At 36.9% G+C, this 12,173-nt stretch overlaps 2 protein-coding genes across 3 annotated transcripts; both read left to right on the top strand.

Annotated features, from left to right (window-relative positions):
- The first annotated feature begins 6,569 nt into the window (after positions 1 to 6,569).
- On the top strand, positions 6,570 to 8,156 carry LOC121753712. Of its 2 annotated transcripts, none has more exons than XM_042148961.1 (2): positions 6,570 to 6,929; positions 7,033 to 8,156. In XM_042148961.1, the coding sequence occupies exon 2, from the start codon at positions 7,375 to 7,377 to the stop codon at positions 7,975 to 7,977; it is 603 nt and encodes a 200-aa protein (XP_042004895.1). In that variant the 5' UTR covers positions 6,570 to 6,929; positions 7,033 to 7,374; the 3' UTR covers positions 7,978 to 8,156. The 2 variants fall into 2 exon arrangements, with proteins under 2 accessions (XP_042004895.1, XP_042004894.1); XM_042148960.1 differs by having other exon boundaries at positions 7,030 to 8,156.
- Positions 8,157 to 10,309: 2,153 nt separating this feature from the next.
- On the top strand, positions 10,310 to 11,501 carry LOC121754953 (transcription factor TCP12-like). Its single transcript, XM_042150236.1, has one exon. The coding sequence runs from the start codon at positions 10,440 to 10,442 to the stop codon at positions 11,325 to 11,327; it is 888 nt and encodes a 295-aa protein (XP_042006170.1). The 5' UTR covers positions 10,310 to 10,439; the 3' UTR covers positions 11,328 to 11,501.
- The last annotated feature ends 672 nt before the right edge of the window (positions 11,502 to 12,173 follow it).

Here is a 12,173-nt window from a genome sequence, read left to right as displayed (position 1 = left end):
TTCGACTTCAATTTTCAATAATTTAGAGAGATATCACTATATATGATTTGTATTGTGGGGCTGTTAGGTATTTTTTATTGATGAATATATAATTGCGGAAAATTATGATTAGTACTAATAGTAATTTAGCCAATCTTTAATGAGTTGGAAAATGAATATGTATTCATGTATAATGACATTGGCGCAACTCCTTGCGGAAATTATTGATGAAGCTTACAATTGCTGCTGCATTATATAAATCGAAAAAAACACAATAATTTTTTGGAATTTATACACAACTCAACCACCATAACCTAATCAATTGAAGAAGCACAGATCTAACGAATACTCCTACAAGGTGTGTGCGTTTTTTTGCAGTTTTAACTAAAATACATTTAACTTTTAGACTCTAATAAACACGTTTTATATATCTTTTAAATGATGCTAATATCCAATTTGTTTGCCCAATCAAATCAGTATGTTTTACACTCTTAACGTTGTTATAGGTCGTGCGAAATTCGTTTTTGCTAAATCGAAATTGTTTATAGATATATTGAGGATTCAAATACTGTAAAATTTATATTAAATACATGTTAATATAGGCCAAATTTTAATTGGTATAGTATATATATATGTTTAGTTTATGATGATTTAATTTAGCTTACCCTTAATATCGGCCTAGGGTTTCCTTGTATCAGTTTATTTTCCTGCAAGATGTTTGCTGCATGTAATAATCAAAATGCTTAAAACATATAAATTCCCAAATAATTAGTATGCAACATATGTACTTACCGTTATAAATCCGTGTCTAAACTCTTAGGTAGTTAATTTATGTTCACTAAACAAAATAATGAAGCTGAAGTTGAGGCATTAAATAAGTTTTTATTAATTGGTAGATTTTCACATCAATGCAGACAATTACCTCTTTAAATGAGAAAATGTTTGAAAATGATGCGGCAGGTGAATGACGATTTATTATTTACATCTCCAGAATTTAATCCAGAAAATTGTTAGGTTCTTGATAATAATAATGCTGAAAATTCCTCCCCCCCCACTAAATAATTTCAACTGCAAATACGTAAAACATAATGAATGAAATGAAAATCCTCAGACCATTAGTAATACAAATTTCTAACTTAAATGGCAGTCTATGATACGAGAATATCTAGATATTCTCATATCTCTATTATTTTATATATTATTGATTTAGCATATATTTCCTATTTCTTGATCACTAAGTTAGGTTATTAGGGAGTATTATAAATAGGAGCCTTTGTTATCTTTTGAATCATTCATTGAAGAAATACAATTTATCTTTTTTATTCGTCTTTTACTTTTAGTTATTTACTTTCACTGCAAATTCATCTCGCCAAACCCTAATTGGCCGAGAAATCTAGGCTGCTCGACGGGGAGACCCCGCGAACGAACCTAACCCTTCTCCGGCGACTTCGTGCTGCCGGAACCGATACGAGTATCATCGTATCATCTGGTGCTTTCATTGTGATCTCATCCTCCGTATTTCCGCCATGATATCATACACCTACACTGACTACGTCCATCACTAGTTCGACAGACAGTTCTCCTTGCCACTGCCACGCCTCTATCCGTCAACATGTACCAGCAACGACAATTTTGGGAGTTGCAATCGCTCGACCAAGGATTGCAATATGATGTGCCGTCGTTTAGCGCGGCGGATCAATTACAACCCGATCCCTACCACCACGGCCATCAATTCGACCACCACACACAACCGCCGCAGCCACGACCCTCTTCCTGTTGGGACCCGCCTTGGTATCACTTGAAGCAAGAGTACAAATCATGTGTTCAAGAATCCCCAACCGGCTGGCCATCTACCTGCTGGGACTTGTCGACGCCCTATCAAACATCAGAGTATCATAGCCGCCAATTTGAGTACCAACCCCCACTAGTCCAGAATCAGTTTGCTCACGACGCCCACTACCAACTAGAAGCGTACCAACAACGGGCTGTTGACCAGCTGCCTGCGCAGCCGCCCTATACAACCAGTCATGCATGATGCATGGTTAGAACATGTATTAATTGCACAATTGGAGATAAATGAGCGTTTAGCTACCATGGCATTCAAGAACTCCCTCGTCTCAGCAAAATTACTCATTTTTTTTATTTGTCTCAACCAAGATGACTCATTACTAAAAATAAAAACACATTTATCTCTACTTTATTCATTTTCTCTTACTTTATTCTCTCCAATTAACACACAAAATAAAGTTGCATAAAATCTCGTGCCACCTATGGAATGAGTCATCTTCCTTGAGCCGGAGAGAGTATTATAAAGAATCCTGATTAATGTAATACTCCATATAAAACGTATTAACATGGAAGAAGCATATTGTATGTATAAAGATTGCATTACCATAAAAGAAACATTGACCTCCATGTTACCAAAAAAATGACATAAACAAACTAAAAATGATCTTTACCTAAAAATGACAATTCTGCGATTAAGAACTATATCAATTTGCAAATATATTAGTATTAGTTGACATCACAAAACATATCACAAAACATCTCTGTTCATTGATTATATTAGTATGATTATATTAGTATAAGTTATGTTATTGAGTCAATATCACTTACTAATTGATATTAACGTATTAGTGAACTGATATGATTTTCAGTTGAAAAAAAATTCTCATTTTAAAAATGTTCTCTCTTTATATATATAAAGAAATAAATTTCAAAATTAAGGGACCCGGGTTTATAATTTATAATCATCTTAAATCTGAATATCATGGTGGATAATCTAGTGGAGTATAAATCAAAGTCATATCGACCTCTTGCATAAATCCTTACTCAATAATTGCTTTCCTCAAAATAAATACGTAGTCAACAAAACTAGAATTATACTTCGGAAACAGAATTAATTGAAGACGACACATAATTTAATAGCTTAAAAAGAGCGAATTTATCGGCTCGAAAACGTCTAGTTAATGCGAAGGCGGCAATTTCAAATCATGCTAATTTTGTTTTCCTAATAATGCAATAGTGAAGAAGCCTTTGGCTACTCAATAAATTCTGTTATCCACTTAAAGAATCAAATTAACTTACATACTCTAATTAAATTTGTATATTTATGATTTTCTAATGATAAAAGAATTTATTAGGAAAATGAGCAGCTTTAAATCCTTGAGTCAGCTGTCCCACTATTTGAGGTGCCTATAAATTAGCGCGGGGAATAGTCACTGGGCCCGCCGATGGATATCCTTAGTAATTACCAAAAAAATAAATTCTTTTATCATTAGAAAATCATAATAATATAGTACAAATTTAATTAGAGCAAATAAAGTTAATTTGATTCTTTAAGTGGTTAAAATAATTTTTATTTGTATCAAACCCTACATATGTATAGACAGAGAAACAACAATAGATATTTGGTATATTAAAAATCTCTGTACTGGTCAATATAAACATTTCAGTCATAACCTCATCAAGATCCAAATTGAAATTAGACCCCTTTGTCTTATGTGGCACCAAAAACTTGTCATAATAAATACCATTAATTTCATGCATTTATTAGGAAATTAAATAACTAGCGTGGACCAGCCGAAGCTTATTACAAATCTCAGACAATCTTTGAATACATATGTATGCATAAGATCGACTACAAATCATTGAATTAAAATATGGATGAGAGTTCTTTAATTACTGCATAAAAGTTTACACGTATATGATCTTTATGTTTTGGAATTGAAGATCAACTAGTTTGTCTCTTCTAAAATTTCTTAAAACATTAAATTTCATATAATTCCCCCGATTAAATTATTTTTTCATAAAATTATATGTAATTAATAAAACTTTTATGAGAATTCTAATAAAATCGAAAACTGCATGTGTTTGCATGAAAAATTTTTTTGGTAGTCATTATAACAGTGAGCGTATCATTAAATTTGAGAAATAAGGTAATATACATATAAGCAGCTCGAAGCATGCTTCTAGTATTAACCCCGACAATCATACCTTGCAAAAAGATTAATGATGCCAAACACATAGCCGACCAATTGTTTAGGGAGTTTGTCCAGTTGTATATGGTACCATGATTGTAGCGAATGGTAAGGATGTCAAGTTTCTAAGATAGTTTTGGAAATCCGCAAATTGTTATGGATCTTTCCACATCTGAATTGGCTACGTACTTCCCTTTATGTCAAGTTGCAAGAAAATATCTGATAGAAGATTGAGCACTATGCTCGAATAACGAACAAGACAATGAAGGAGGTGATCTTTCACCAGAAGATTTGGTTGAGTGAACTTTAGAAAAATACTAGTATTTCGTAACAAAACCAAGTCCATGCTTGAACCTATAAGATCAAGATGGTCATTTCTAAGTGCTCGATAGAGTGAACATCAATGTCTTTGTTATCGACCTGACTGTGTAGTAGCTAGTTCAATGTTTCTGATGTGAGAGCCCCTTTAACTTTTCAGGTGATATTTGACGACAAATCCTTCCCAAGAAGAGGGGAATGATGTGATCACATGTAACTCTATCATAGAATGGATCTATTTAAGGGCCTAGGTGGACCTTGAACTCTGCCCCTGGCTTGGAAATGTTAGAATCGTGCTTGGTCAAATATTTTTTTTACTAATAATAAATGTCATAAGACATTTAATTTTATGAAATTAAATGCAATAACGTCGATCTACGTTCCGAGTAGATGACCGTAGTATATTCATTTTCTCAAATCCGATTCCCGGTGAGTGAGAAATAATATATTAAAGTTGGTCACAATAAAGCTAGAAATGAGCTATGCGAAAAGACTAAGGGATTAATTAACTAAGTGTTAATTATCCCACATCGGGGATGATAAACTTCTCTGATGAAGTATTTAATCAGATGAATTATCATGTGTAATAATTATCGTGGAATAAGACAGGTGACAAAGCCCACACGCACGCACACGCGCGCCGCCGCCGCCTGCCCGCGAGCCGTGCCCCGTGCACCTAGTGCCTTGGACCTTGGTTCTTGGTTCTTGGCAATTGGGTGGTCTTTGGGCTATTTTTAGACCAACCCAAACTCCACGCTATCCCTGACGGGTCCTGGTCCACGTCATGGACCCCGACGCATAACGGGAGTCAAAAGGTCCCCGCTGGAACCCGACTCACAACGGGAGTCAAAAGGTCCCCGCTGGACCCCGACGAATAACGGGAGACAAAAGGTCCCTGATGGACCCGTCGGTCCATGCTGTATCCCGTCGTGTAGCACGTCCAGGTGCGTCATGTCTATTCAGCTCCCACTGGCTAGTGCACCAGTCAATAACCCCCAGCGGTTACAGTCAAGCCATCATGGCACACATAATGGCTGTTGACTCCATCAATGCCCTGCAGGTGGACTTGGCCTATAAATAGGCATGCATCCATTGCATTATACTCAAGCATTTTGCATACACGCTCTCTCCCTCTCTGCATAAACTTCCCGTCGAAGCTCTGCCCCGGCCTCACTCCCGTTCGCCGGAGCTCTGCTGCTAGCATGTGCTGCTACTTCAGAGACGAAGCCGTTTTATCTTTGGGGACGACACGCCAAATCGTGAGCACTACCGGGGCGTATCTCGTCTTGCAGAAAGAGGACTCCTCGACTCGGCTTACCACTTTCCACAGATATTTTCCCGTGTAATTTTTCCAGTTGTAACGTGTAATTTTCATTATTTTATTTTCCATTGTAATTTCGCCCGGCAAGACTTGTATCTCATTCCACAACAGGAAAGTCCAATAAGCCTTGGGCTTCAACCATTTTTTCTCTTTTACATATCATTTTTATATTTTACTAATTTTATAGTATTAAAATTTGTGTTATTCAGCCAATATCAAGATTATTTTTCCTGAACCCAAGGAGTAATTATTATTCTACTCGAATCAACAATACTTAACTTAGTTAAGCCAAACATTATATAATTTATGATTTGACAATCCATATAATGGCCCCTGTTTGTTACTTGGATTTTAAGGAACATTTATTGGAAATTGACATCATCTCATTCTCCTTTTCTTCTGCTCCTCTCAACCTTAAATTAGATCTTATACCATAGCTCACAATCCCTCACATGGCCGCAAACATGTACCGTCTAATTCAACCCTCCTCATTTTTCACACACACAAATGTAGATATACTTTAAGTCTATATATTATAGTTAGGCTCAACCCTATTTTCTCATTTTACTAAACAAATTATATCTTTCCCAAATTTCTCCTGATTCCATTGCTCCATGGTTCCCCTTAAAACCCTTCTCCATCCCACTTTTCTTCATTTCATGATCATGAAAATTCCTCTTTTATTCTATTCATTGCTTTCGCTTGGCCTCCTCTTACTACTGTTTCATGAATTCTACAACTTCAAACTCCTCCCAAAAAGTCCAAACAATAGTATATTAAGTCATCAATCATTCATCACTCACAGAAAAGCATTGGCCAGCAACTTCGACTTCACGCCATTCGTCCACCACCACCACCACCGGAAACTTCCACCGGACCACCACACGCTGCAGCCTGGGGGTAGCGAGATCGATCCACGTTATGGCGTGGAGAAGCGCCTTGTACCTACCGGCCCAAACCCTTTGCACCTATATAACACGGATACTTCACTTTGTTGCCGTATCGCGTATCGGATACGTATCCGATACCGATACGCGACGGATACGCGACGGATACGTATCCTGGGCGTATCCGCGGGATGGGCCGTATTGGGCCGGGAAACCTCAGATTCGATACGTATCTCGGTGGATACGGCCCAGTTTAAAGCCCATCTAAAGGAGCCGGCCCGATAGAATTAACGGGCTGGACCAAAAAGCCCATTTGTGATGTAGCCCATTGCAGCTGGATGAACAAATCTAGCTCTATAAATAATGATGCTCTATACAATATAAGATTCCACACAATTGAGAAAGCCGCAGCTAGGTCAAAAACTCCCCGCCTCCATAGATTCGGTATGTTATAATTCAGTTTTATGTATCTATTTTTGCCATCGCTTTTCTATGTTATAATTCAGTTTTTTGCTCCCCCAATTCAATTCAATTATAATTTCAGCAGTATGGCATCTCCAAATCTGAGTGCTACTGCTGCTAGTTCTAGTGCTAGTTCTGCTGCTAGTTCTAGTGTTGGATCTGGGTCCAGACAAATAACTGATATCAGGGCTCCATTGTGGGATCATGTCACCATTCTAGAGAAGCCTAAACCTGGTGGAGGAAATATATTATGGAGATGCAACTATTGTCCATTTTCAAAAAGCACTAGCTATACAAGAGTTGAAGCTCATTTGCTGCAAAAATTAAGACAGGGGATTAAGACATGTCCAAATGTTTCATTTGAAATGCTGAGTGACATGAGGAGGGAAGTGGAAAAGTGTAAGGAGCTATTGGAAAGATCAAAGGCATGCACTGTTTCTTTGCCTGTAGCTCCTTCAGACAACAGCAAATATCACAAATGAGGATGACTTGCTTCAAGAAATTCTTTCGCATACCGCAAGAGTTGGCTGCAGTGAAGGAAGAATATGCAAGGTTTTCTAGTTGTTCAGAAGAATTCAATGACCCTGATTCTATACATGATAGATGGGCTGTTTCCCCAATGACATGGTGGACAAATCATGGACAATCTATCCCTCTTTTGATGAGTTTGGCCATGAAACTGCTCAGCCAACCGGCCTCTTCTTCTTGCTGTGAAAGAAATTGGAGCACATATAGCTTCATCCATAGTGTCAAGAGAAATGCCTTAACTCCTGAGCGGGCTGAAGATTTGGTCTTTGTGCACTCAAATCTGAGACATTTGTCAAGAAGAACTGATGCATACAAGAAAGGAGAGACAAGGATGTGGGATGTTGGGGGAGATTCTTTTGATTCCCTTAGTGGTGTTGGTCTTCTTGAAGTTGCTGACCTCTCCATTGATGAACCTGAGTTGCAGGCTGTATCATTTGGATTGGGTGATGCCGAGGATGAAGGTGTGGAGCTGGAGGAGACGGGGAATGAGGAAGAAGCTTGATGTTGATGGCTTGATGCTAGTTTGCTACTACCTTTTAATTATTTCCTAATTTAGAACCTGCTGCTATCATGTTATTTTGAGTGTAATATACCTTTAATGTCTCTATGTTGAATTAGAATATCTATTTTGTAATTTATTTTGCACTATTATTATTTATTAAAAAAAATAGTTAAAACGTATCCGCGTATCGGGTTGTTTGGGAAAGAGCCGTATCCGCGTATCCGTATCCTTCGGATACCGATACGCGTATCCGTATCGGTGCCGCATAGCTTTGCACCATTAATTAGTATTTTTACACATGACCAAGTTTTATTGATCATGCAACAAAAATGGTTAGTCACATGTGATTTCATTGTTTTCTTTTACTTCTCATATTAATTTGTAATTTTTTTCTGGTTGTGATTAATGAAAAGGCGTGTAAATTATTACGATGAGAATATTAGAACTTGTAACAGATATGAAACGATGATATATTATTTCTATTTTTTTTTTCCAAAAAATGTTATTGAGCTCCATATATCTATTACTCCTACTTTGCAATATTTACTGAAAATTGAAGAAACATATGAGTAGCTGTGACGGCACGGCAGGAATGGTAAATTGGACACTCAGCTAACAACTTGTTAATGATATTAATAAAGTGGTTGGTCAAAATTAGGAGCATTTGATTACTTAGAAAAGAAATTACAAAGAGAGTGTAATGCACTCGATGACCTGTGCTCAATCCGTGTTTCCTGCAATCCCCTTAATTGTTGCTACAATCTAATTATCCTAATTTTCCTGCAGCGAATATTCGTCTTAGCTGGGATCGAGCGTCTCATCTGCTGATACGTGCCCTCCTTCTAGAATGTAGTGGTTCTTCAATAACCGAATAAGGATTCGTCTTCGTCCTTGCGCATCTTACGCACCGATATGTGTCCCCTTCTTGAATGTAGTCCTTGATAACTGATTGAGGATCGTTTTCCAGCGCATCAGCCTCACGTGTCTTCCTTCTGGAATGCAGTGGTCCCCCGGCTAACTGCTTGATCACCACCTTGATCAACCCACCAAGTTTTGGCCTTTTTCCTCCTTCTGTGCCATCTTGATCAGTTTGGCCTTGTTGCCTTTGGTCAAGCGGCATTCCTGCGCAATTAACACTCGCTTGTGCGGTAAACTGATCAAGTCATCTATATTTTACTCCCCAAACCGATGCATGAAATAGGCCTTGTCAATTTTTTTTATATAAATAAAAAATTGTGTTAAGCCCTTACTATGTATATTCTTTTGAAGATCAAATTACTAAAAGTTGAACGAATAGAGGGGCTGAACTTAATTTGAAATTAAAAATTGCAGAGCAAAATGAAAAACCTTGGTTGTCGAGCTGCCAGGAAGACGAATGCTAACTTAAAAATATTACTATTATAATATTATTATATTATAAATACTCCTTTTAAAATCATCCGAGTACTTAAACTTAAAAAGCGTTCCGAGTATATATTAAAGGGCTGAATTGCTATCATTTATAAATGTTAAAATGCCTAGATTAAATTAAAAGTGTTGTGTTAAAAGAGCCATGTGATTTGCGTAAGTAAATTTAAATTCATAACTTAACTAAACAAATTCTATGGATTTATTTGCAAAGCAACTTTCTTCACGGAAAATACTCCATTATTTAAAAATATTTCCCATTATTAAAAAATAAGGCAGTATTAAATTGTTAATGGGTAAGATAAGTTTTTCTCACTGTATTATTCTTTTCTTTTTAGTTCAATGATGCAATTTTTTTTAATATTCATTGTATTGAGAAATTGAAACTATGAAAAAAAAAATACAGTTTGTATTGTTAAATATATATAGGATTTTGTGATAAAATGATTAAGTTTTGTCTGTTCTATTTGAGTTTAGGATATTTGGAGTAGCGAATTTTTTTTGCCCAACTTTGAGTTTGAACCGTTCGAGTTTAATAGTGTTAATTTGTTTTCAGTACGCCCTATTTATCCGCATCTATGGTTGTTGCATGATAATATTTTAATATATGCATTTGTTTAGTTTTACGTATAAAATATTTATGCTTTTTATAGTTGTTGTGTTTGTGATTTTTTGCATGATTACTAATTTGCATATATATATATATATATATATATATATATATAATGAAAAAATTTATAATACGCCCTTATCGAAAAACATATCTGCGTCTATTCCTAGTTTGTACAATATATGAGTTTGCATTTTATCACTACCCTGAGTTTGTAATACTCATCACAATTTTTAAATTAACACAACCCTACACATCTTTATATATATACAACCCCACACATCTCAAATACATGTGCATTTTTCAACAGTTAATAGCCCCTACTTCACTCCTCTCTCCACTGCATTCTTCATCATCTCCTTGCATTAGATAACTTCTTTAAAACCTCCCCACCAAATCCGAAAAAGACAATAATTATTGCATTTACAAGCCCTATTCAAAAAAAATGTTTCCCTCAACCAACTGCAACAACCCTTTTGATGAATCCTTTCTCACAATAACAAGGCCATCACCATCTCCTCCTTCACCATTCACATCCTCCTCCCATCAAAACCTTACCCCCAAACACGACGACAACGACAACGACCTCCTCTTCAACTTCCCCTCGCCCTTCCTCGACGAGCAAGAGTCCCCCTTGAACCAAATCTTCCTCCGCCCCATCGATCCCAAAAATCTCGTGAAGTCGAAAATCGAAGATCAGATTCCGGCCGCCGCCGCTGCTCCGCCGCCGCGGAGGCATGCCGGGAAGAAGGACCGGCACAGCAAGATTTGCACGGCGCAGGGGGTGAGGGATAGGAGAATGCGCCTCTCCCTTCAAGCGGCTCGGAAATTCTTTGATCTCCAGGATATTCTCGGCTACGACAAGGCCAGCAAAACGATCGAGTGGCTCTTCGCGCAGTCGAGCGAGGCGATCAAGGAGCTCGCTCACGCGAAGAGAGAGTCCTTCCTCTCCGAATGCGAAGACCTTTCCGGAATCGAGGAGATCAGCTCCAGCGCTGTGGCTCCGGACGCGAAGGCGCTGAGGGAGAAGGCGAGGGCGAGGCGTCGGACGCAAGAGAAAATGGTGGATAAGCGCCTCCGTTTCTCTGGTGATTGTTTCACGCCAAACCCTAGTATCCCAATCAACGAAATTAGGGTTTCTGAGGAGCTGGGAATGATTGGGAAATTTTGGGGGAATTCGAGCTCTGACTATCAGTGTGCAGCTTCGGATCCGGGTTTGGTAGGATTTCTTGGGAATTGGGATGTTTTGAGCAGTGAGAGATTCCATTTTTCGGTTGGAAATCAGGTTTCTTTTGCAGGTAATCTCGGCTCAGTTTTCTCTGAATTTCATTAATAAAATAATTAAGCACTTCTTTTTTGGTTTGGGAAGGGAGATTGTTCTTCTAGCTAGCCATAGTTAGTCTTCCTCACCTTGTGTATATCATTTTAAGTATGGATTTTCGAGGACTTTATATCGATATAATGCTGTAATTTATGTTGTATCAATGAAGGATTAATGTTGATATCATTCGACTTCAATTTTCAATAATTTAGAGAGATATCACTATATATGATTTGTATTGTGGGGCTGTTAGGTATTTTTTATTGATGAATATATAATTGCGGAAAATTATGATTAGTACTAATAGTAATTTAGCCAATCTTTAATGAGTTGGAAAATGAATATGTATTCATGTATAATGACATTGGCGCAACTCCTTGCGGAAATTATTGATGAAGCTTACAATTGCTGCTGCATTATATAAATCGAAAAAAACACAATAATTTTTTGGAATTTATACACAACTCAACCACCATAACCTAATCAATTGAAGAAGCACAGATCTAACGAATACTCCTACAAGGTGTGTGCGTTTTTTTGCAGTTTTAACTAAAATACATTTAACTTTTAGACTCTAATAAACACGTTTTATATATCTTTTAAATGATGCTAATATCCAATTTGTTTGCCCAATCAAATCAGTATGTTTTACACTCTTAACGTTGTTATAGGTCGTGCGAAATTCGTTTTTGCTAAATCGAAATTGTTTATAGATATATTGAGGATTCAAATACTGTAAAATTTATATTAAATACATGTTAATATAGGCCAAATTTTAATTGGTATAGTATATATATATGTTTAGTTTATGATGATTTAATTTAGCTTACCCTTAATATCGGCCTAGGGTTTCCTTGT

This window comes from Salvia splendens, chromosome 11 (genome assembly GCF_004379255.2).
Source record: "Salvia splendens isolate huo1 chromosome 11, SspV2, whole genome shotgun sequence".
Taxonomy (NCBI): domain Eukaryota; kingdom Viridiplantae; phylum Streptophyta; class Magnoliopsida; order Lamiales; family Lamiaceae; genus Salvia; species Salvia splendens.
Note: the sequence above shows the minus strand (reverse complement) of the source record. Positions and strands in the feature narration are given on the sequence as shown.